This window comes from Rhizoctonia solani, chromosome 1, assembly GCF_016906535.1.
Source record: "Rhizoctonia solani chromosome 1, complete sequence".
Taxonomy (NCBI): domain Eukaryota; kingdom Fungi; phylum Basidiomycota; class Agaricomycetes; order Cantharellales; family Ceratobasidiaceae; genus Rhizoctonia; species Rhizoctonia solani.
In genome coordinates, this window is record NC_057370.1 from 293,846 (window position 1) to 320,327 (window position 26,482).

The 26,482-nt window shown below is 41.9% G+C and overlaps 4 protein-coding genes across 4 annotated transcripts; 2 read left to right on the plus strand and 2 right to left on the minus strand.

The window, feature by feature from the left end:
* Window positions 1-6,279: 6,279 nt before the first annotated feature.
* RhiXN_03594 (Retrovirus-related Pol polyprotein from transposon) lies at window positions 6,280-14,682 on the plus strand (the record flags this gene model as incomplete). Its single annotated transcript, XM_043323411.1, has 1 exon — window positions 6,280-14,682. One exon carries the CDS (start codon window positions 6,280-6,282, stop codon window positions 14,680-14,682), a length of 8,403 nt encoding a protein of 2,800 aa, XP_043175830.1.
* A 203-nt stretch (window positions 14,683-14,885) lies between these two features.
* Window positions 14,886-16,230, plus strand: RhiXN_03595 (uncharacterized protein; the record flags this gene model as incomplete). Its single annotated transcript, XM_043323412.1, has 2 exons — window positions 14,886-15,567; window positions 15,629-16,230. 2 exons carry the CDS (start codon window positions 14,886-14,888, stop codon window positions 16,228-16,230), a joined length of 1,284 nt encoding a protein of 427 aa, XP_043175831.1.
* Window positions 16,231-19,630: 3,400 nt separating this feature from the next.
* RhiXN_03596 (Retrovirus-related Pol polyprotein from transposon TNT 1-94) lies at window positions 19,631-21,292 on the minus strand (the record flags this gene model as incomplete). The annotated part of the gene is made up of 2 exons (XM_043323413.1): window positions 19,631-20,790; window positions 20,839-21,292. 2 exons carry the CDS (start codon window positions 21,290-21,292, stop codon window positions 19,631-19,633), a joined length of 1,614 nt encoding a protein of 537 aa, XP_043175832.1.
* A 3,565-nt stretch (window positions 21,293-24,857) lies between these two features.
* RhiXN_03597 (LON domain serine protease) lies at window positions 24,858-25,174 on the minus strand (the record flags this gene model as incomplete). The annotated part of the gene is made up of 2 exons (XM_043323414.1): window positions 24,858-25,005; window positions 25,062-25,174. 2 exons carry the CDS (start codon window positions 25,172-25,174, stop codon window positions 24,858-24,860), a joined length of 261 nt encoding a protein of 86 aa, XP_043175833.1.
* Between the last annotated feature and the right edge of the window lie 1,308 nt (window positions 25,175-26,482).

The window sequence follows — 26,482 nt, forward strand, 5'->3', positions numbered from 1 at the left end:
AGAGGGGGTAATGTCATGACCTTCATTGGCAAGACACAAATTTTTACCATTTTCTATCTTTTTTCTGAGACAGTTCCCCTTTTTGGTATATATTTATGACTCATCAAGATCATGTGACATTTTTAATATATGATGTGAAATTGTAAATGACTCACACCTTATTTCTGTTTGGTTTGATGTGGCTGTCATAAACAGAGGAAAATAGAACTAGCCAGAATTGAACCAGCTTGACCACTAAGCCATAGAGCCCTATTATTCCTCTGCTGACAACCCATGATTACACTTGCTACCTCCCAAATTTGGGCTTGGGCCAGCATGCAACCACTTGTACTGGTCATGTGACTGTGTCCAGGACAGTGGCTTCTCTCATGTACATAAACCAGGTCAAGTTGCTGCTAGAACAGCAAGTGTTATGGATATGACATTCCTCTTATAATCTGTACTTATTTTATTAATTACACAAGTAATCTTACAGTATATAAATGAGATTGAGATGCAAACTAAGGTTTTCAAGGTCCCTCTATCCAATTGTGACCTTCGCAAAACCTATAAACGTCAGGAATACCCTCAATATGCAATATCTTTAGCATATATGCTGTTTTCTCACTCATTTAAATATATATAAACTCAGTTGAGTAGATAAACAGTAACAAGTAATATTTCTCTTGTTTGTAGTATTTGTTATTCAAGATTCTATCTTGTGGCTACACACAGAAATATTCAGGGTCCCCCCTGTTGCATAGGCAAGTGCTGTGGCGCTTAATCAGCGCTTAAGCGCCAACGCACTAAATGCGCCTTTTCTCCATCACCCGGGCATCCCACACTGCCAAATTGCTTGCGCTTAGGTGCGCTTGTTTGTGCGCTCCAGAACGCTGGGTCAAGCTCCCAAAACTGACAACATTTGGCAGAGTTATGCCCCATTTACTGTAAGTACCCAATGCAGCAGTATCCTACCTTTGGGACTGTTTACTCCAAGGATGAAACACTTAGCCTTGGGACATCTAAGGACCCACACAGGCAGATACTGCCTTGGGGCAAAAATTAGGATCTGTTGTTTGTTTACTATTTACCAAAGTATTGGCTCCCTCAAGTGTTTCAGTTGCCACATGTACCTCCTGTACCCCCTCTGTTGTGCACCACTGTAAGGTGGGCACACGCTGGTGGAGTTGGGCGCTTAAGGCCGTACTACTACAAGCAACACGTACGTAATCTAACTAATAAGGCTATACTACTTCTGCTTGAGGCGGACTACTACTACTAACTAATGCGAGGGGGCCTTAGGCCTGGAGGTGTGGTGAGTTAAGGGGGTGGTGAGCGTCTAAGTACTACTGGGGGCCTGCTACTTAGCTGGCTGACTAATCCTCCTCAATGAATATGAGACAAGGTAAAATTGACTTGGGATCTCCAAGCAATTTTCCTGCTGTTTATATAGACAAAGGGGAAAGTATATACATGGTCTGTGCGTGTGATAAGGAAGCGTCCATGTGAAAGAGGAGCCTGCTGCGGGCTGCGCAGAAGCGTGGATTTCTCCTAAGCGCCCTTGGCACAGCATCTCGGCGCGGCATCTTGGCATAATAAGCGCCAAGATCACGTGATCAAAAAACAAAAGATATTGAGTCCGTAAAAAATACTAAAAATGATAGAAAAATTGTGCAATTCTAATGGTATATGTTAGGAGGTTATAACACCCTCTTGATATCAATCATGTATATACTTGTTTGTGCACCTTCTCAGGGTATAAAAGGACCCTGTTAAGACGCTTCTAATGCATCCATTTATCCACTCTTGTATATTGACATATACACACAAGCCTTTAACAGCTTATCTGTGCATTTACTTTAGTGATTGACTCACTGTAAATAGCATAGGAGGTTATTTGGCACACTAAGACCATAGGCCAGTCCCAACAGACACAGGGTAACCTATTAGTGTACTTACTGCTACCCTGTGCCCCTTGACTGTCACAGTTGTTGAGCTCAACATTGAGTATAGTGCAACAATACTGTAAGGATTGTTGTGATTGAGTGATAGTGTTTCAATCCACCATACCCCCTATATTGTAGATAGCTTTATCTACAATATCTCATAAATCCTAGATATATTTTAGGTAAACCCCATAAGTCTTAAGTCTTACTTAAGCATACATAAGTCCTATACTTATTAGGCAAATCCTATAAATCCTGTACATTAGTCAGGTAACTCTCTTACCTAAGGTACTATCTCAGAGACCTTATGTATACATACCCTTAGTCACTTAGGCTTAAGTAACATTAGTCTAAGGTACTATACATAACCAACCACCTGCACTTGATAGTTGGTAGACTATTTGTTAGGAGTTGTTATTCCTGATAACCTAGTCTATATTGTGCATATATTCTGTGCATATATTCTGATTCTTAATACTAGTCCTTAGTTATTCTCATATACATTTTGTATATAGTAATCCTTTCTTACTCCTGTACTTACACAACTCTCAACCGCAAGACTTGACCTCTTTGTCAATTCACCCTTTGTTCTCACCTACCCCTTGCCCTGCTCCCTTGTTGAGCACTAGTGCATCTTACTAAGCATCATAACCCAGGCCATTGTTGCCCTCTACCCTAAATCATACCCCATGGGCCCTTGTTGCCCCTCTACCCTTCTCATAGTTCATTGGTGATAGGGCCACAGACTTTAAACCCCCTTGTACCATAGATTCAAGCTCTGTTGTGACACCCCTGCTGCCCTTGCCATTGGCCAATGTTAAGGCACATGGGCAAGGTCTGAATAATATATTATTATAGAAGAGATTATGTCATCCCCCCCACCTCAAATCCATAGTAGCTTAGTGTAGTATTTGATAAAGGACTGGAGGGGGGAAGGTCATGTGACCTGGACTTAGAGAATATCACTAAGTCCAGCCATGTTGACCATAAGTCTCTTATATGCGGGAAATCGGAGGTTCTGAGTGCATATGTGCGAGTATATGCGTGCTTGTGGTCATGTTTGTGTGCAACATGAGTGTGTTGGAGGCTTGACAAGGTCAGGACTCATAGAAAGAATGGAGTGGGTTGTGACACATGGTGGCAGTGGGATAGAGTATTGAAACAAGAGATGCATAACATCCAGGCTGGCACAGAATCACATGCAAGATCTTTAACATACTTGTAGCCATAGTTAGGGGGTGTTTTTGAGTGTAGCATGGTGAGCTTTTGAATGAATTGGTAACCAATGAGATCAAAGGGACTCCAAACTGTCCTGGACATAGTCACATGACCAGTACAAGTGGTTTCATGCTGGCCCAAGCCCAAATCTGGGGGGTAGCAGGTGTAATCATGGGTTGTCAGCAGAGGAATAATAGGGCTCTATGGCTTAGTGGTCAAGCTGGTTCAATTCCAGCTAGTTCTATTTTCCTTTGTTTATGACACAAACTCTGTTTTTACCTCTACAAATGCCATAGGTGAGTGTCATAACCCATATCTGGAGGGGTTATTACCATATATATCCACTGTCAAAGATATATATAGTATATATGATGCACAGTGATATATTAATAATAAGTTGCTGGGGGACGTTGCACTCCCCCTGCCCCCCTAGCCGCGGGCCAATGTTAAGGGAGCCCGCGGGCAAGGTCTGAATAATATATTATTATAGAAGAGATTATGTCATCCCCCCCCACCTCAAATCCGTAGTAGTTTAGTATAGTATTTGATAAAGGACTGGAGGGGGGGAGGTCATGTGACCTGGACTTAGAGAATATCACTAAGTCCAGCCATGTCAACCATAAGTCTCTTATATATGGGAACCTGGAGGTTCTGAGTGCATATGTGCAAGTATATGCGTGCTTGCGGTCATGTTGGTGTGCAACATGAGTGTGTTGGAGGCTTGACAAGGTCAGGACTCATGGACAGAATGGAATGGGTCATGACAGTGAGTGTTTCCCAAGGAGCCAGTGGGTGTGTCATAACCCATATCTGGAAAGGGTATTACCATATATATCCACTGTCAAAGATATGTATAGTATATGTGATGCACAGTGATATATGAATAATATATGTTGCTGGGGGACATTGCACTCCCTGCCCCCCTAGCCGCAGGCCAATGTTAAGGGAGCCTGCAGGCAAGGTCTGAATCTTGTATCACTATAGAAGAGATTATGTCATCCCCCCCCACCTCAAATCCATAGTAGTTTAGTATAGTATTTGATAAAGGACTGGATGGGGGGAGGTCATGTGACCCTGGTGGACTGTCAGTCTCTAAGTCATGAGCGTTTAGAGTAATGACAGTTCTGACTGTATATATGTGAGTATATGCGGCCTTTTAAAGACTTTGGAGTATCCTATTAGTAGGTGGCTTGGTCAGGAGACATGCCAGCAAAGGCATGGGTCATGACAGGATGGTTTGTGGTCAAGAGGGGCCTGGTGATAAAATTAAAGATGTGTTCTTGTAAATAAGAGCAGTTCTGAATTGGGACAGTAAGAACACCCTCAAACAGCCCCTTTTGTTGGATGCAAATCAGACCAACTTCATATATATGTTTTGTTGAAGTGGCTAGAAGGATTGATGTTGCCTTTGCTATTGCAGGGGAACTGTTATGGATATGACATTTCTTCCTTAATCTGTACTTATTTTATTAATTACACTAGTAATCTTACAGTAAAAAGTGAGATAAAGATGCGAACTAAGGTTTTCAAGGTCCCTCTATCCAATAGTGACCTTTACAAAACCTACAAACCTCAGGAATACCCTTAATATGCAATGTCTTTCGCATATATGCTGTTTTCTCACTCATTTAAATATATAAAATTCAGCTGAGTAGATAAACAGTAACAAGTGATATTTCTCTTGTTTGTAGTATTTAATATTCAAGATTTATCTTGTGGCTACACACAGAAATATTCAGGGTCCCCCCTGTCGCATAGGCAAGTGCTCCGGCGCTTAATCAGCCCTTAAGCGCCGACGCACTAAATGCGCCTTTTCTCCATCACCCGGGCATCCCACACTGCCGAATCGCTTGCGCTTAGGTGCGCATGTTTGCGCGCTCCAGAACGCTGGGTCAAACTCCCAAAACGGACAACATTTGGTAGAGTTATGCCCCATTTACTGTAAGTACCCAATGCAGAGGTATCCTACCTTTGGGACTGTTTACTCCAAGGATGAAACACTTAGCCTTGGGACATCTAAGGACCCACACAGGTAAATACTGCCTTGGGGCAAACATTGCCTTGGGGCAAATATTAGGGTCTGTTGTTTGTTTACTATGTACCAAGGTATCGGCTCCCTCAAGTGTTTCAGTTGCCACATGTACCTCCTGTACCCCCTCTTGGTATCAATCATGTATATACTTGTTTGTGCGCCTTCTCAGGGTATAAAAGGACCCTGTGAAGACGCTTCTAATGCATCCATTTATCCACTCTTATATATTGACATATACACACAAGCCTTTAACAGCTTATCTGCGCATTTACTTTAGTGATTGACTCACTGTAAATAGCATAGGAGGTTATTCGGTGCACTAAGACCATAGGCCAGTCCCAACAGACACAGGGTAACCTATTAGTGTACTTACTGCGACCCTGTGCCCCTTGACTGTCACAGTTGTTGAGTTCAACATTGAGTATAGTGCAACAATACTGTAAGGATTGTTGTGCTTGAGTGATAGTGTTTCAATCCACCATACCCCCTATATTGTAGATAGCTTTATCTACAATATCTCATAAATCCTAGATATATTTTAGGTAAACCCCATAAGTCTTAAGTCTTACTTAAGCATATATAAGTCCTATACTTATTAGGCAAATCCTATAAATCCTGTACATTAGTCAGGTAACCCTCTTACTTAAGGTACTATCCTAGAGACCTTAAGTATACATACCCTTAGTCACTTAGGCTTAAGTAACATTAGTCTAAGGTACTATACATAACCAACCACCTGCACTTCATAGTTGCTAGACTATTTGTTAGGAGTTGTTATTCCTGATAACCTAGCCTATATTGTGCATATATTCTGTGCATATATTCTGATTCTTAATACTAGTTCTTAGTTATTCCCATATACATTTTGTATATAGTAATTCTTTCTTACTCCTGTACTTACACAACTCTTAACATTGGTGACCACCGCAGGGCTTAGTGTTGGTTATCTTTAATTCTTACCTGTAATCTTTTGTACAAGCTTTCATACTTTGTATATACATTCTAATTGTGATACTCTACTAACCTTCTTTTATGTCTAGAAGATCAAGTAGACCTGCATCCTCTAATAGGACCCCTTGGGACACAAGACTTTCAAGAGAAGGTATGCCTAGACATAGTACCCCTAGAAGCTCTGTGCTTCCTAGAGACAGCATACCTACAGATAGTCCCAACAACCCTTTTGGACCTACTAGGTACTCTATTGAGCAATCCTCTCCTGAGGAGCTAGTGATTCCCCAACCTATCCAACCCTATGAATCACCCATCAAGCCACATGCTTCCATGCCAGCCTTGGAAGACCCTCAAACAGGACCTAGTAGCTCAAGAAGAATATCACCCCACTCTCATAAGTCATCATCCAGACACTCTCCAAGATTGTCTCCTTTGGAATATGAAGCTAGTCAGGAAGCAAACAAGCTAGCTAAGCCAAGTTCTTCTATAAGGAAACCTTCACCTTTTGGTCATAAAGCTAGCTCAGCTAACTTCCAGAGGATGATACCTGTATTTGGACTCCCTGATATAGAGATGTTGGAACCTTCCTCTAGTAAACCTCAGCCCTCTGAGCCTATGAACTCTCATGAGCTTAAGAGATCTAAAGGAAAGATTTCTGAAGCCCACATATCTAAGCATAGGGAAACTCAAGCTGCCTTACTGGATCCTAATGATAGGTCTTTTACTAATGACCCAGCAATCCAGAAGTACCTACCCTATTCTCCTTCCACTACCTTATACCCTTTAAATGAAGAATCTCCAGGAGAATTCAACTATCAGCCTGACTGTACCCAAATGACCTCTTGGTGCAGGAAGAACCCTCAAGCCAATAGTTTTAGGAAAGTCTACAGGCAGCTAGGAAGAGTATTCTATCATGTGGAGATACCTCCAGCCCATGAGAATCGCTACCCCTCACCTTCTTGTGAGCAATGGGCTTCTCACTACTTCAAACTACTAGATACTGTAGTAACCTTTAGACCTACATGTTGCATTACTACCAAGTTAGTTCCTGCTCAAGAAATCAACCATTGGCCTGAATATGGTAAGTTACACATAGACCTGAATAAACTAATCAAGAGAACTGTTCATAGCGTCTATGACATGGAGGAGCTATTGCCCATTCCTGAATGGCCAGAACATGACTGTTTATTCACCTCTCATTCCTTTGAGGTAGTTGCTGTCACTTATAGGGATCAGATGGAGCGTTTCATTCAGAAGCTATATGAGATCCTTGGTAGACAACTTCAGACTGGACCACCTTCCCCAGTCATCTCTGCAGGACATCTCAGTGAGGTAGAACCTGGACAAGAACACCTTAGGGATAGGACCCTACAACTCAAGCAAGATATGACCCTTTTAGTGCCCAAAAGTTCTAGAGCCTCTTCTGTCACTCCACAGGAGGCGGCTCAAGAAAACTTACTAAGGAGTCTTATCAAACCCACTAGTCAAGTTACTATTGCTAGTCCTTTACTTCCAGATCCTCAAGTTTCTCCTCCAACTGTAACCCTGCACACCTCCAGTAGCACTCCTCCAGGACAACCTCCTAGTAGTCTTCATTCATCCAAAGCCTCTCTTACTGTTACTATGCAACCTAGGTATTTAGGACCTGATAATGGAACCACACTTATTCCCTCAGAACCTTTACCATCACCTCCTAGCTCTATTGCTACTTCTTCCTCTAGATCTATACCCTTAGGAAGAATACCAGAAGAGTCACCCCATGTAACATTACAAGTCCCACCTACCTTAGAAAGGACTGAGAGACTTAGGAGAGAAGCTGCTAGATCTCTAGGACCTAGACCACCTACTCCTAGACCCACTATAGTCCCTTCCACTAGTTCAGAAGAAACCTTACCATCATCACCCAGAGGTAATGCAAGTGTTCCTATTGCCCAACCTTCAGCTATACCTCCTTTCAATATACAAGCCCTTGAAGACTACATCAACAATCTTTCAGATGGAAGTATAGATGGCTTAAGTTCTTCTGAATCATCAACTGGAAGAGACCAAGTAGCCCCAGAACTAATAGCCCCAGCTACTCCTGCTGATTCTATTACTTCTGTCTCAAGTGCTGCTACTCATACCATGCAAATTCCAGTAGCGCAGTCTACTCCCAGGATTAGGAGCCAAGTAGAAGAGGATAATGTTAGGAATATACCTTATAATCCACCTTCAAGCAACGCTGCTAGAAGAGTTAGCCTTGCAGGCCCAAGTATTCCTCTTAGAGATCCACCTCCACATGCTGACTTTATGAATCGCAGATCTTCCTTGGGAGCAAATCGGCGATCCTCAGGAAGACCAGCTATACCAGCTGAATCCTTTACCAGAGTATCTACAATCCCAGAAGAGCGCTCCTCTAGACTAGCTGAAAGTGCTCACAGGAGACCTACCTCCTCTCCTGAATCAAGAAGAACTCCTCTAAGTATCCATACCAATTTACCTTACTTACAGGAGCAGCCAGCACCAGTTACTAGAGAAGAAGCTAATATGAGTAGGAGAGGAAACTTCTTAGCCCCTCTACTAGCACCTGTCCCACAACTTCAAGTACCTCCAGCACCACCCATTGACAGGACTAGGTTACCTCCTCATATTGTAGGACGTATGGTCTCCTCTAGAAGGTTTAGTGAGCTGTTTAATGATCCACCTCCTAGGGATCAACTTAGAGATAGACTAGCTCCCATAGCTGAAGGAGGAGGAGGAAATGACCCACCATATGATAGCAAGGAGGGAGATTTTGATAACTCTGGTAGAAGAAGGAACAACCCACCTAGAAGAAATGGAGGAGGACCTCCCAACGACCCAGAAGATCCAGGAAATGAACCATACGCTCAAGCAAATGCAGCTAGAGCTAGACCTTTCAATCCAGCTCCTGTACACTTTGATACTAAGCTGAAACCTGACATAATCCCAGAGTGGGATGGAGACACTAAGAAGCTGTTGCGCTGGATGACATCCATCAACAACATAGCTGAGTATAGTAGCTACACTAGAATTCAGCTTGGACAGCAGATTCCTCTCAGGTTTACAGGAAGAGCTCTTAGATGGTTCAATGCATTAGATAAGGACTATAGGCAAATTATAACTGAAGATTGGCCAGCACTTAGGCAAGCTATCACTATCCACTTCATGAATAGGACCTTCCTGAACAGAAGCAAGAATGAAGCCATGCGCATCAGGTTCAGGGATAAAGATCATTCAGAAGAGACCCCAGAAGACTATGTCATCAGGAAGATGGAAGCTCTCACTATTGTCAGTGACTGGACTGACTCTGAATTAATCTTTGAAATCATGAATGGTGCTCCTAAGTCCTGGACCACGCATATAGACACCTCAAGAATAGTCACTTGGGAAGACTTCCTTGACAAGATTGCATGGCATGAGGAGGACCTTTTGGGAAAAGATTCTTCTCATAACTCTGACATACAGCGTCAACTACACCAGATGCAATCTACTCTCAAGAGACTAGAAGGAAACAGGCACTCTAGGCCAAGTGCACGTTCACACTTAGCAGGATCTAAACCAGTAGGATGGCATCAAAATAATCCTCCACCAAAATACCCTAAGGATGACTCTACAGTATCTAAAGGTAAAACTCCTAAAGACAAGAAAGCTAGACCTTGTAGACACTGTGGAAGTATGATGCACTGGGATAGAGACTGTAAGCATGCCAAGAAGAACTCCAGATTTGTGCGATCACATATGGCACAAGCAGATGATGATGAATGGGAAGCCCAGGAAGCTTATGAAGATCTCTGTGATGAAGCCTACCTTGATGAAACAGAATATGACACTGAAGGAGAAGAGTCTGTTTCTGAGGAAGAGCAGGATTTTCATAAGCCCCTTCAGTCATTAGCTGTCTCTACCTCCAGCGCTAAGCCCAGCTCTGGATTCCAGGAGGAACAGCATGGTCTGGAGGGGACCACTGTCAGCCAGGGTACTAACTCTGCTGACCAGGGCAGTAAGGAATCTGATTCATCTGTATCTTCTGGATATGTACAACCCAAGCTCCCCACTAGGAAGAGCCTTAATAAGAAACTGAAAATGGCTAGTAGTCATACAGCTACTGCCAAGAATGGAGAAGAAATCACTCTCAAGCGATCAATGTCAAGACCACCAGGAACTGCTTTCTTTGGATCTAAAGCCACCATTATCAAAGGTTGGCTTCAGACAAATAATGGACCTAAGAAGCGCATCACCTTTGACTCAGGATCAGAGATCACTCTCATTAATGAGTCAATACTTAAAACTCTAGACCCATCACCTAGAGTGCGTATTGGACAAAAACTCAAGTTAATTCAAGTTACTGGGAATAGCAGCTTATCACAGTATATTTCCCTTCCTATCATCTTTGATACTGAACAAGGATTAGTTAAAATGATTGTAGAAGCCTACATAGTTCCTAACATGAACACACCTTTTATCTTAGGAACAGACTTTGCATCTCAGTATCAACTGTCATTAGTTAGGAATGGAGAAGGAACAAGGATAGTTTTTGGGGATACAGGACGTTCTATTCCTGTGGAAGAATCAGATTCCAGCCCAAGAATTGACCAACAAGGTAATACCTTTATGGTTGAAGTTGCGCAAGGATTCATCAAGAATTCTGAGAAAATCAAGATCTCTAAGAAAGCCTACAAGAAGCGACTCCAACATAGGAAATTACCTCCCAATACTGTCAAAGTAAAAGTCTATGAGACAGTTACCATCCCAGCGCATACCATCAAGCTCATCAAAGTCAAGACAATATGGAAGGAAGGTCAAGCCTCTGGATTTATGGACAGATCTTTCAATTCCCATCGACAAGAAGAACATCTGTTTGCAATAACAGACTGCCTGATAGATAGGAACAATCCTAAGATTCAGGTTTCTAACCTATCAGAACATCCTTTAAGATTGCAAGGAGGAGAGATTCTTGGATATATGCATGATCCCAACGAATACCTTGCAAAGGAAAAGGACATTACTAAGGAAGAAAAAGACAGCATTATCAAGTATGCTACCTTAGTACAAGCCATGGTGCAGAGGAAAGCTGAAGAAAAGCCTACTGCACAAGAAGAGGAATTAATGAAGTTGCCGGAAGGAGGACCCAAGACTGCTGAAGTACCTGACCCAGAACCTGTCCCTTCAGATAGATTCCTTCAAGAAGTTAATTTCTCAGAACATCTCACTCCTAATCAAAGGGCTAAACTAGAAAAAGTCTTGCGCAAGCATGAGTTAGCCTTTGGATTAGATGGTAGACTTGGTACTCATATCACTCAACTGGAAATTAGACTAAGGCCAGGAACTAAAGAAATATCTCTAACCCCTTACCATGCTTCTCCAGCTAAAAGAGAAGTCATTGACAAGCAGATTGAGGAATGGCTTAAACTTGGAGTCATTGAGCCATCCAAGAGTGCTTGGGGATTTCCTGTTATAGTAGTCTATCGCAACAGTAAACCCAGACTATGTGTGGATTACAGACGTCTCAATGAAGTAGCTATACCAGATGAGTATCCCTTACCAAAACAAACTGACATCTTGCATGCCTTGGAAGGATCTCAATGGCTTACTACCTTAGATGCGCTAGCTGGTTTCACTCAGCTAACCATTAAGGAGGAAGACAGAGAGAAACTTGCTTTCAGATGTCACAACGGCCATTGGCAACCTACCAAACTACTCTTTGGATATAGAAATGGACCAGCAGAGTTCCAGCGTGTCATGAATAGGATACTTTCCAGATTTCTATGGCAATTTGCCCTAGTATATATTGATGACATAGTGATCTATAGTGTTGAGTTTGAAGACCATTGCAATCACTTAGATCAAGTCTTAGGAGCTATTGAAGAAGCTGAAATCACCCTATCTCCAAAGAAATGTCACATTGGATACCAATCACTACTATTGCTAGGACAGAAGGTATCAAGATTAGGTCTATCAACCCATAAGGAAAAAGTTGACGCTATCTTAGAGTTGGAACCCCCTAAAAATGTTCCTACCTTACAAACTTTCCTAGGGATGATGACTTATTTCTCTAGCTATATTCCCTTCTACTCATGGATTGTAGCGCCTTTGTTCAAGCTTCTCAAGAAAGGAACAGCTTGGTCTTGGGAGGAAAAGGAACAACAGGCGTTTGAACTTGCTAAAGAGGCCCTTGCATCTGCCCCAGTAATGGCTTATCCTATTATTGGAAAACCATACAGATTATATACAGATGCATGCGACTATGGCCTTGGAGGAATATTACAGCAAGTCCAATCCATCAAGATAAAAGACCTAAAGGGGACAAAGGCATACAAGTACTTAAGGGGGGAATATGACAAAGGAAACCCAGTTCCCAGAATGACAATTCCTGCTTCCAAGCAGAGAGACGACGTGACTGGGGGGGATACATGGGATAAGCAAGACTTTGAAGAAACAACTGTACAAGTGGAGCGAGTCATTGCTTATTGGTCAAGGATTCTAAAAGAAGCAGAAAGAAACTACTCCCCAACAGAGCGCAAAGCATTAGCCCTCAAGGAAGCACTTGTGAAATTTCAGGTATACTTGGAAGGAGCTGAATTTGTTGCTATCACAGATCACGCCGCTCTCACTTGGAGCAAGACTTACAATAATGTCAACAGAAGACTCATGACATGGGGCCTAGTATTCTCAGCCTACCCAGGAATGCAGATTGTGCACCGCGCAGGAAGAGTACATGACAATGCAGATCCTATCTCAAGACTTAGGAGGAGAACCCCATATCATACCAGCCCTCTGGCAGATCAATCAACTCCACTCAAGCTCAACATGGAGGAAGACCCATTAAGAAACCTCTACAAGGAGATAAATGAACGTTTTGAAGAGAAACTTCTTAGAGTTGCAAGCGCATTCACCCAGAGTTACAAAATTGGAAATAGCCAGAAGCCCATCAAGAAGTGGATACCCACACCGGCAGAAGCTATATCTTATCAAACAACTACCTCATACTCTGTGGAAATATCAATAAACTCAGAAGAAATCACAAGGTTCATAGAAGCATACAAGAAGGACTCCCATTTCAAGCAAGTGATGGAAGAGTTCAAGTTGCACCACAATCCACTCAATCCACCCTTCCATCAATACCAGATAGGAGATAATGGATTGATCTACTTTATAGATTCCCAGGAAAAGTATTGGCTATGTGTACCTAGGGATCTACAAGTAGATATTTTGAAGGAAAATCATGATAACCTCAATCAAGGAGCACATGCCGGTTATGCTAAGACATATCATCGAATTGCTTCTGTTTACTATTGGCCTAAAATGGCTAGAAGCATTCTGAAGTATGTACACACTTGTGATATCTGTCAGAAAGCAGGACATCGACGGCATGGACCCAGAGGATTCCTTCAACCTTTACCTATTCCACAGCAACCCTTTGAAGTAGTATCAATGGACTTCATCATGGATCTTCCACCAAGTAACAACTACAACGCTATCCTAGTTATTGTGGACAAACTAACTAAGTATGGACATTTCATCCCATGTACTACTCAGATAGATGAAGTACAAACAGCGCAACTGTTCCATGATCACATATGGTGTCACTATGGTTTACCTCGGCAAGTAATCACTGATAGAGATGCTAGATGGACAGGAGCCTTTTGGGGTCACTTAGTTAGTATGTTAGGAATTCGGCGAGCACTCACCACTGCACATCATCCTCAGAGCAATGGACAAACAGAAATACTTAATCAAACTACAGAAGTAGCAATTAGAGTATTCACTAACCCAGCTAAGGACAATTGGAGTAAGCTTCTATCAGGATTTGCGCACTCATACAACACAAGTGTGCACACATCCACACAACAGACACCAGCCTTTCTACTCCGCGGATTCCAGCCTCTAACATCAGCTGACTTACTGGCTCTCACTTCTGAGAACATTCCAAGACCAGCCCAAGAGAGTCAAACAGCTGAAGAATTCAAAGAATCCATGGAATTAGCACAATCATTAGCTAAGGACGCTCTCAAAGTAGCTCAGAATTATCAACAGAAATACTATAATTCTGACAAGACACATGTTACCTTTGAGCCAGGAGATTTAGTCTTAATCAATCCCCATTCCTTAAACTTACTCAAACATCAGTCAGGGAAAGGGAATAAGCTAAATATGCGTTATGAAGGACCATTTGAAGTCATGGAAAGCATATCACCAGTAGCATATAGGATAAGATTACCTGCTAGCTATTGCATACACCCAATCATTAACATAGCACACTTGGAATCTTACAAGGCATCACCCCCAGAGTTTGGAAGCCAACCCACTCAGAATATACCTAGAGAAGACTTCCAACAGATGCCTGAATATGAGGTGGAAAGGATAGTAGAAGAAAGGACAATAAAGAAAGGCAACAAGAGAATTAGGCAGTACAAAATCCGTTGGCTTGGGTACAGCTCAGAACATGATAGATGGAGGACAGAGAAAGAATTAAGGAATGCTCCAGAAGTAATCAAAGAATGGAAGCAAACCTCTGGCTCCACTATCCATCCCAATCACAGGAAGAAGAAGGAGTTCTAAGCTCCACATGGCTTCTTCCATGTACCACAGGTGTAACTAAACCGGTCATATCCTCCAAGATAGGAAATAACAACGTACTCAACGTTTGAAGCACTAAGTCAAACCTATCTTATGGAGGATGAATTTTGTATAAATGCTATCACTCAACTCTCTCCATTGCCATCCCACTCACACTGAATACGTCTACTCAGTACTCTATCAATATGTCTTTTGCTCAAAGCTTCTACTGCTTCCCCATCTTCACCACCTATTGCAATGATGTGCCTCTCTCCCCTGAGACAGGTATTATTGAGGCTAATCATGTTTGCGACTTATACTACATTTATGCTAACCGTCACAATGATCACCCTTCACCCTACTCAGAGAATCATCCTGACCCTCTGGAGCGGCGCATTCATGCTATGCCAGATGTTGAGGTGTTCCTCATGGCTGATGATCACCCTCCCCAGTGGTTCCTAGGTGTGGACCTTGCCCATGCTCTCCATGGGGCCTACTACCATGCTCTCCAAGTCTTTGGGGATGCTGTTCAACCCACAGGATGGAATCGCCATGATCCTTGGGGCAATTATGATTATGCCTCTAAGCTAGAAGAGATCAACTTCCCATACATCCCTCGTCCTATTTGCTTCACTCGCAATCTCTACCACTTCCCCTTTGACACCTTCCATGAATTACAGCGCCAAGTCCACCACAACAATTTCTATGTCATCTGTCTCAACGCGCTTTCCATCATTATTAATGCTACCAAGCAGAACCATTACAGCAACCTGGCCCATGTTGGGTATATTTGTGGTTCCCCTGCTTGTGTATCAGCACACCGCTTCTGGTGTCGTCTACATGGGCACCCTGTCATTGATTGCTCTGAAGACAATTTATCAGACGCGGGTAAGCAGAATTGGCATAGAATTAATAATGTGCACTAAATATACAAGGATATGTGTCACAGGATTCCCTATCAATGGCTACAACGCCGACGACAAGTCCTTGGGCCCGCTTACGCCGCCCACTGAAGTTTCTTTGCCGCCTGCGTTGGAAGAATTTGCGGAACAAATCTTCAACTACGCCGCTTGGGGACTCGAGCCTCCTGTCATCCCTGAGTCCCACGGAATCCACTGGCTGGGACAGCAATACAGCGATTCATTCACTGCGCCGGAGTTTGAGCCCCTGCACGCCGCAAGCAATGCAGGCGAGTACCCTGCACCTCCCAACAGCAGCAACTACAAGCTCGACGTCAACGCTCTTACCAAGCAACTTGCGCAAGTGGCCGTTGTACAGGACGCCAATCCCGCACCCCCGTCCTTCAGCGCCGACTTCGTCGAATCTGTTTGGGAATGGCCAGGAGAACCTCAGCCCGTCGCCAACCTGGGACCTCCTGAGTGGCCCTCCGTACCGCAGCAGCACACGCCTCCGTTTTCATGGGAAGACCATTGGCACGAGGTTCGCGCCCGCGACTTAAGGACCGAAGGGGATATGGACTTCGACATTGGCGGAGGAATCGAAATCAACGCTAACCATGTCATTCAAACTCGTCCTGTAGCCTCTAACTAGTAGTCAGTGTCTCCTTCAGCCTTGTAACTTCCAATCCGTGCTTTTAGCACCTCTTTCCTGTATTCTGCGACCATTAATACTCTACTCGCGAATCCGATTGTTTTTGACTCGTCTAAATAATCGTCGCTAAGAATTCAACCCTTATCCGTGTGAACGTCCCACCACACTTAGTACCGATCGATAGCCACGATCCGATAGATATCGATAGCACTTTTAACTAAGTCAAAAGCCTCGGATTTGACCCTGTAATAATTACAACAAGTAAATACCTTGCACCAGCTGCAGACTCAGAGCGGGTGACTAAGCCTTAAGCGCCCATGGCTCCGACTTTAAGACTTAGCAAATGAAGTAAAGGAATTTAATCCCTATTTCAAGGAGTATAATCAATTAGCATCAAACCTTTGATCAGGAAGCCATCTCTTGATAGGATAAGTCCAGATTGGGGGGGATATGTTATGGATATGACATTTCTTCCTTAATCTGTACTTATTTTATTAATTACACTAGTAATCTTACAGTAAATAAGTGAGATAAAGATGCGAACTAAGGTTTTCAAGGTCCCTCTATCCAATTGTGACCTTTACAAAACCTACAAACCTCAGGAATACCCTTAATATGCAATGTCTTTTGCATATATGCTGTTTTCTCACTCATTTAAATATATAAATTCAGCTGAGTAGATAAACAGTAACAAGTGATATTTCTCTTGTTTGTAGTATTTAATATTCAAGATTTTATCTTGTGGCTACACACAGAAATATTCAGGGTCCCCCCTGTCGCATAGGCAAGTGCTCCGGCGCTTAATCAGCCCTTAAGCGCCGACGCACTAAATGCGCCTTTTCTCCATCACCCGGGCATCCCACACTGCCGAATCGCTTGCGCTTAGGTGCGCATGTTTGCGCGCTCCAGAACGCTGGGTCAAACTCCCAAAACGGACAACATTTGGTAGAGTTATGCCCCATTTACTGTAAGTACCCAATGCAGAGGTATCCTACCTTTGGGACTGTTTACTCCAAGGATGAAACACTTAGCCTTGGGACATCTAAGGACCCACACAGGTAAATACTGCCTTGGGGCAAACATTGCCTTGGGGCAAATATTAGGATCTGTTGTTTGTTTACTATGTACCAAGGTATTGGCTCCCTCAAGTGTTTCAGTTGCCACATGTACCTCCTGTACCCCCTCTTGGTATCAATCATGTATATACTTGTTTGTGCGCCTTCTCAGGGTATAAAAGGACCCTGTGAAGACGCTTCTAATGCATCCTACTTTTACTCTCATATATTGACATATACACACAAGCCTTTAACAGCTTATCTGCGCATTTACTTTAGTGATTGACTCACTGTAAATAGCATAGGAGGTTATTTGGCGCACTAAGACCATAGGCCAGTCCCAACAGACACAGGGTAACCTATTAGTGTACTTACTGCAACCCTGTGCCCCTTGACTGTCACAGTTGTTGAGTTCAACATTGAGTATAGTGCGACGATACTGTAAGGATTGTTGTGCTTGAGTGATAGTGTTTCAATCCACCATACCCCCTATATTGTAGATAGCTTTATCTACAATATCTCATAAATCCTAGATATATTTTAGGTAAACCCCATAAGTCTTAAGTCTTACTTAAGCATATATAAGTCCTATACTTATTAGGCAAATCCTATAAATCCTGTACATTAGTCAGGTAACCCTCTTACTTAAGGTACTATCCTAGAGACCTTAAGTATACATACCCTTAGTCACTTAGGCTTAAGTAACATTAGTCTAAGGTACTATACATAACCAACCACCTGCACTTCATAGTTGCTAGACTATTTGTTAGGAGTTGTTATTCCTGATAACCTAGCCTATATTGTGCATATATTCTGTGCATATATTCTGATTCTTAATACTAGTTCTTAGTTATTCCCATATACATTTTGTATATAGTAATTCTTTCTTACTCCTGTACTTACACAACTCTTAACAGGAACCAATGTCTGTTGCATAGTAGATACCATTTGTCAGGGAGGTTAGACCAGGGAGGAGGCAATGTTATCACACTTTGACCAAACTCCTGAACTACATTGGTAGTAGTTGCCTCACTGGTGTGTGCAGGAGGCTTGAAAAACATGGTTGATGGAAAACAGAAAGGTTGCCATGCTGAAACAGAAATAGAATACATCAACATATGCCATTTAAGGGCTTGTATACTTACTCCCTGTAGCAAAAACAAATAAATCAAATAGAAGGTTTGCAGTGGTATTGGGAAGACAAATATTGGAGATAAGATTAGTATTGTGAACTCACCAAGGTGGGATATTGTTGAAATCAAATGTATATAGATGTATATATAAATGTAGTACTGAACTAAACTAAATTGTATACAAAAGTAAAGACAGTAAAAGAGAAGTAGAGAGAGGGGTGAGGATAGAGGGCTTGTGTGCAGGCCTTTATATATCCCAAGAAACCTACCAAGTCATATGGTAAAGTGCTGCGCATATAGCTGCGCATTGAATGACTTGTACTTACTGACTTGATTACTGCGCATGGAACATACTAGAAGAATCTAGTATTTACAAGATATTTCAACACTCCCCCTTAATCAAGTAAGTGTTGACACATTCAATTAATTCAATCTCATTCAATTACATTTGTTGCAGATCCCAGTTTCATTAGTTCAGTTATTTGTGTAATTAAAATCTTCAATTAATTCATTATCCATTGCTTATTGGCTTGCCCATGATTTCTTGCATTAGATAACTAAACTGTGGTGCGGGTAATCCTTTAGTAAAAGCATTGGCTAAGCTTTCTTTAGTTGGTACATACAGTGTAGCTACCTTGCGTTTCTCTATGAGATCTTGCATGAAGTGGCGTTGGATGTCAATGTGTTTCAATTGTCCATGGAATTGCAATTCTTTGGATAGAGCAAGCACAGCAAGGTTGTCTGAAACAATTAATGTTGGTGTGTCAGCAACATATTGTAATTCCTCAAAAAATTGACAGAGCCACTAGCTTGAGTACATGCATGAGATAACGCCATATACTCCACTTCCATTGTTGATAAGGCAACAGTGGCTTGCTTCTTAGCTGACCAAGATATAGCAGCTCCTCCAAGCATAAACACATGACCAGAAACAGACTTACAATCTAGTAAGTTGCTCCCCCAATCAGCGTTGGAATAGCCTAATTTGCCAAAGTCTTTGTTTGATTGGCAATATGTTATCCCAAGAGCTGGTGTGCCCTTTAGGTAACGTACTAGGCGCTTAATTGCTGTCATGTGCACCAGACTAAAGCACAAAGTAAATTGTGCAAGGTGTGCAACAGCGTAAGCTATGTCTGGTTGTGTGCATAGGGCAGCATACAGTAGCTTACCAATGTATGTACCATAATTGAACTTTGGTTTGATTCCTTTGTATCAAGTGAGTTGTACGGTTGGGCTAAAAGGAGTGTTGGCAGGGTAAGCTTCTGCAAGGCCTGCATAATCAACTAGTGAGTTAATATATGCTGCTTGGTTGAGTGTGATGATGCCATTCTTATGATTGCGTTGGGATGCTATTCCAAGGAAGTGATGTATTGGTCCAAGATTGCGCATGTTGAATGCGCGCAATAGTTTGGATATTGTAATATCAGAGTGGTTTGGCAATGATATGACAATTGAATTGTCAACATGTGTAGCTATGATTGACACACACAGCTCACTGTTAATGTTGTTGATTTGCTGGTATACACATGTGTTGGTAAAGCATGGTGTGTATCCAATTGCTTTCAGCTTTGTGTTGTATAGTTTGTTCCACATCTGTCCTGCTTGTTTCAGTCCGTAAATTGATTGTTTTAATTTTAATACTTTGTTTGTACTGTTGCTAAAATAAGGGATTTGCTGCATGTATAGATCTTTGTTGACTTTGGTGTGTAGGTAAGCCAAGTTTACATCAAGCTGTTGTATATCCCAATCATACTGGTTAGCAATTGATACAAGCGTACAGATTGAATCAAGACGTACAACAGGTGCAAATGTCTTGTCAAAATCAATGCCAGGTTGCTGACTAAATCCTTGGGCTACAAGTCTTGCCTTGTGTTGGATGGGTGTGCTGTTCTTGTTGTGCTTGAGTACAAGGACCCATTTGTTCCCCATTGCCTTGTGTTTGGGTGGCAAGTCTGTTAGTTTGTACGTTCCCATTTGTTCAAGGGTGCTGACCTCCTTGGCCATTGCCTTCCACCATTCCTCTGCATTTGGCCTGGATAGCGCCTCTGCAATGGTAGGACTGTTGGTTGTTGGCGTTGGCAGTTCATTGTTGATGAATGTCCATGTTGGTTCCATATCTCCAGACAACGCCAAGGTGGGGTTTGGCTGTTTGGGGATCAATGGTTCATTTAGGTATAGCTGTTCAAATTGTTTGCAAAGTTTGTCAATGGTTGGTTTGGGTGTTGTTGGGGTGACCATTGAGTAGGTAAGGTCCGGGGTGCCGGTATTGGTGGGTAGTACAGTGGGGGGACTGTTGAAGAGGTTGTATGTGCTAGGTACAGTGTTGTTGGAGCTATTGGGGTTGCTGGGCGTGATAGGGACATTGGAGAACTCTATTAAAAGGTTAGCAGTTTTGTTCTTTGGCTGAGAACCTGACTGACCAGACATGGGAGGGTGCCAGATCTTGAGGGTAATCCCTCCTTGCACATTGTCAAGTTTGATGGGAGCAACATTAGGATTCCAACTGCAGGTTTGGACTCCTGCGTTGTTGGTTCTGGACATAAGTGCATTGAGTTGTTGTAGTGCATTTGTAGTTGCACTAGGGTTAATGCGCATAGCAGAGTGAGAACAAGTAGTATAAGGTTTAAGTACGTTATTGTGAGTGAGTTTAGTTGGTTTGTTGGATGCTTTTTGTCCAATCTTAGGCTCACTTTTTATATCTACAGATCTGTTCAAGTCACTCTTTTCTTCCTTGCTGGCTGTATGCACTCCCCCTGTTCTGGCGGGTTCTTTTGGTTGTTCTGCAGCGCTGTTGGCACAAGTCATCTCCCCCTCAGTGGGTGGAGCAACTGTATCTCCCCAATCCTGGTTGATTCTGGGTTCTTCACTAACCATGTTTACTCTTGGAAAGGTAATGTTCCTCAAGTGTAATATCCTGTTCAGTCCTGATTTGTAGTATCTCCAGCTTTTGCCTTGTACTTCCAATATTCCAACAAATATTGCTTGGAATGCTTTTGCGTCTAACTTAGATTGATCTCCAGTTTGATCTAGTATGTAGCATTTACTTCCCCACGGTCTTAATGTACTAACATTCAGCTTCTTGCCCCAAAATGACTTGAATGGAGTCATCCAAAACATTCCATGCACTTGTGTTGGAACTTGATTCTTAAGGTAACAGGCATATGCAATTGCCTTGTTCCATAGGAATTTTGGTGCATTTGACTCAAGCATCATTGCTTGCGCCTTATCAGTGAGTGTCCAGTTTAATCTCTCAGCTATACTGTTTTGCTGAGATGAATGCAGGGCCATTGTTTCTAATATTGTCCCTTTCTGCGCCACATACTCAATCCATTCTTTGTTCACAAACTTGCCTCCATTATCAGAACAGACTTTCTTTATTTTCTTTTCCTTTTGTGTATTTAACATTGCTTTGAATGCCTTATATTCATTCAGCATTTTGTCTTTGTGCCCAAGGAATCCCAAGCAAGTGAATCTTGTAGCTACATCTGTGAATGATACATAGTATCTGTATTGGCTGATTGAGAGTGTACGCGCAGGTCCCCATACATTGGTAACTATTAACTCACCAATATTGGATATTTTTGTTGCCAATTCATTTGGATATGGTTGTGTATGCGCCTTTGCTTGTATGCATACTTTGCATTTGAAGTTGAGTCCTTCTTTGTCTTTGTTTATTTCCATCCCTTTGATTGCTTTGGTGCTTTTCAGGCGTTGGAGAGCTTGCAGACTAATATGTCCTAGCATTTTTGTGCCATTCAAACCAAGTTCAACCAGTTTGTTTCATCAGTGCCAACTCATTGATTGTTTTCTTCATTCTTGCTGTTTCCTTACTAACTGCTGTTCCACTGATTTTCCATAAATTTCTGTGTTTGTGATCACTCAGTTTTGATCTGTAAGTGATTGGATCATTGTTTGCGCCATATATGACTAATTGGTCCCAATCCATTGATATCCAATAGCCTTTATCAGTTACTAGCAATAAGCTGATAAGGTTTGCCGGGGAGCTTGGCACATATGCTACATTAGTAAGTTTGATACTTCTATATTCATCTTTGTCTGGGTTGGCTAAGCATAATAGCTCCACTGTACCTTGGCCTAATATGGGTTCCTTACCAGTCACACCTGTAACATATCCTGTCAATTGATTATACTCACTGAATAGGCTTCTATTGTTTGCTATGTGAGTTGTTGTTCCACTATCAGCAATCCAGGTGTTCATTGGCTTACTTCCATATATATTCAAATTCTCAAGGGTCAAGAATGCGTAGTTGGCATGGCTGTTATTGTCCTCAACAGCTATATGTGTCCTTGCATTGCTGTTTCAGGCTTTGTTTGGTGCGTTGAATTTTCTATTTGTTCCTTTGCCATTGTTCTGACCAGGTTTGTATGCACCTCCACCTGGGCCCCTACATTTGGCTGCCCAGTGTCCTATCTTACTGCAGTTATTGCATTTAGACTTGGACTTATCTGGTCCCTTACTGCCGGTACATATAGGTTTATTGAAGCTTGCTTTGTTTGTACTAAAGAATGCTTTCCCTTCTGGGTTTTGGGCATTCTTTCTATGTGCTTCAGCTGTTATGCAAGATCTAATGTCATTCACTTGGTTTGATAATGCACTGTTATCTTGTAAATCAAATTGGAAACTTACTGATTGGGAGAACAAATCCCATGAATCAGGTAAGCTTGCTATCAATGTTGTGATCCAGTTGGCTTTGGTGCATGAGCTGGGACTAATATCATTTATTTGCTGGAACCATCCGTGCATGCGTTGGATGTGTTCCTTGATGTCTTTGCCATCAGTCATTTGGTGACTGAAGAACTTTCTTTGTAGGTCAATAAGTCCAACCGTTCCCTTGACTTGGTAAGTTGTTGCAAGGGCGTTTCAAGCGTTGGTGGACATTGTGCATCCCTGTATTAGGTTTAGTACACTTCCGTTGACTCTTAATCTTATGTTTGATAACGCTTTTTGGTTGGCTTTAACCCATTTTGTCTACTTGTTGTTAGTTGCTGTATATTCATAGTTGGGCAATGGTTTGCCCTTGTCATCTTTCCAATTTCTTTTGGTTTTCAGCATAGTCTTGCTAGGTGCAATAATTGTCCTGTTTACATAGCCATATAGATCAAGATCTGATAATATATCTTCCATCTGTATGCGCCACATATTATAGTTCTCAGTTCCCCAAAGGGGTGCAATCCGGTGCATTCTGCTAGCTGCACTGGGGGCTGAAGTGCTTGCTACAGCTTCAGCCATGTTTAATGTACTCAAGTAAGTGTGTTATATATCTATCTATCTACAGTTGGTTATTGAGCATACAATTGGGGCTCATAACCTGTTGAAATTGAATGTATATAGATGTATATATAAATGTATTACTAAACTAAACTAAATTGTATACAAAAGTAAAGACAGTAAAAGAGAAGTAGAGAGAGAGGTGAGGATAGAGGGCTTGTGTGCAGGCCTTTATATATCCCAAGAAACCTACCAAGTCATATGGTAAAGTGCTGCGCATATAGCTGCGCATTGAATGACTTGTACTTACTGACTTGATTACTGCGCATGGAACATACTAGAAGAATCTAGTATTTACAAGATATTTTAACAGATATTAGTTTAGATAATACTTTCCCCAAGTAATGTAAGTAGTTTGATATATTCATTAATGTCTCTAGCGTGTATAACACCAAACAATTATAAGTTGACCATGGTCATTTCAATTTATGGGGGTGTCATGACCCATGCCTTTGCTGGCATGTCTCTTGACCAAGCCACCTACTAATAGGATACTCCACAGTCTTTAAAAGGCCGCATATACTCACATATATGCAGTCAGAGCTGTCATTACTCCAAGGGCTCATGACTTAGAGACTGGCAGTCCACCAGGGTCACATGACCTCCCCCCCTCCAGTCCTTTATCAAATACTATACTAAACTACTATGGATTTGAGGTGGTGTGGGGATGACATAATCTCTTCTATAATGATATAATATTCAGACCTTGCCTGTGGGCTCCCTTAACATTGGCCTGCAGCTAGGGGGGTGGGGGAGTGCAACATCCCCCAGCAATATATATTATTCATATATAACTGTGCATCACATATACTATACATATCTTTGACAGTGGATATATATGGTAATAACCTTTCCAGATATGGGTTATGACAGGGGGTGCTTTAAAGGAATCAACACACACTTTTGGCGCAAGGGTAGAGATTGAGAGTAAGATGAAATATACAAATTTAACTGAGAAAAAAGGAGTAGTAATTACTCAGTGTAACCTTTTCCCTTCAAGTAACCAGTCAAGATGCTGTGCTTGTTGTACTCCCAGATGGGGGACAGACAACAAGAGGAATGAGGGTTGTTGTTTATGTCAATATCAATGTTGCCATCAACCATTTCCTGAGTGCCTATCAGATCCATTTGTTCTTGATCACTGGCCTGTCAAGCATTTTTGAATAAATGGGTCTCCATCTTGTCTGTTGAGATGGTGTTGCAATCTTCAGGTTTGGGAGTGTCCAGACAAATCCTAGTAGAGCACAAGCCAGCATTGGAGTTGCCCTCTGGGACAAAGAGAGCTCCCAAATATTCTCTATTGGAAGTTGATTAAGCCAACCTCTACTATTATACACAAATCAAAATACTCACACAATGTAGTCCTGCCACTCCATTTGAAGTTGCCTCAAACACCTAGGAGCAACCTTGTGTAGCTCTTTTAGCCCAGCCAGCTGGGCTTTGTATTTCCCCTGCATTGTGGCCATCCCTAGGTTGCCATTCTGGTGCCAGCTGTTCTCCCATTCTTTTATGCAGTAAAGCCACTTCAAGGCAAAAAAAATAAGCAGGTCTGTATCACCAAATTGAAAGCCGGATGACTAACAATTGCAAGAGCAAAAGCAACAATAGTGATTGGCATTTCCTGAAAATAATCAGGACACATCACCCCAGCCAACCCAGGGCTACAGAAAAATGCAAGGGCAATGCAGCACCCAATATTGGGGTTTTTGTAATTCCCTTTGTAAGAATCCCAGTTCTAGGAGCAATTTTATTAAAGTGTATATGCATAAGAATAGATTTTACTTACCTTGCAATGAAATGTATTTGGATAGATCTTGTTCAAAATTCCAAGATTCTTCTGGATTATATTTTGGTTTGTGAGGCTTTGTTCAAAACTGCAAACACTTTCAACAAATTTGCATAGGCATTCTTTTGTTTTTCCTGGCAGAGTAGCAATATTGTTCACCATCTGTGGAATAAAGCTAGTTACTTAACATGCACAATCAAGAATAAGAACAGTCTAACAATTTGAAAAATAGTGTTGGGAGGTCTCTTGTAGGGTTGATCCAGTAGTTCCATCTGCCATGTTGCATGATGCACAGCAGATGCCCATTGGAAGAAGGTGGCTTGGGTCTGACAAACCCCCCGTACTAACAAGGACCCAAAGAGATGGACCTTGGCCATGATCAACACCTGTCTCTCCAATCCCAGAAAGTCTCTTGCAAGACGCTTTTGTTTATAAATGCATCAACAGGAATGAGGAAGCAAATGTTCAATCTAAGTTGTTAATATGTATCATGAAGTCTTAGAATACCAAGAAAAAAAACTCACCAGGTTCCTTGATTTAGCATGGGCTTTGGCTTGTGCTAAGTCTTCTTCATTATCTTCAAGCAAACCATCAGGAGGCCAGGATGTTGGTGACCCACATTAAGTTGCTCCTTGACTCTTGTGCCTGACTGTTATGGATATGGCATTTCTTCAATAATCTGTACTTATTTTATTAATTACACTAGTAATCTTACAGTAAACAAATGAGATGAGGATGCAAACTAGGGTTTTCAAGGTCCCTCTATCCAATTGTGACCTTTACAAAACCTACAAACCTCAGGAATACCCTCAATATGCAATGCCTTTTGCATATATGCTGTTTTCTCACTCATTTAAATATATATATTCAGCTGAGTAGATAAACAGTAACAAGTAATATTTCTCTTGTTTGTAGTATTTGTTATTCAAGATTCTATCTTGTGGCTACACACAGAAATATTCAGGGTCCCCCCTGTTGCATAGGCAAG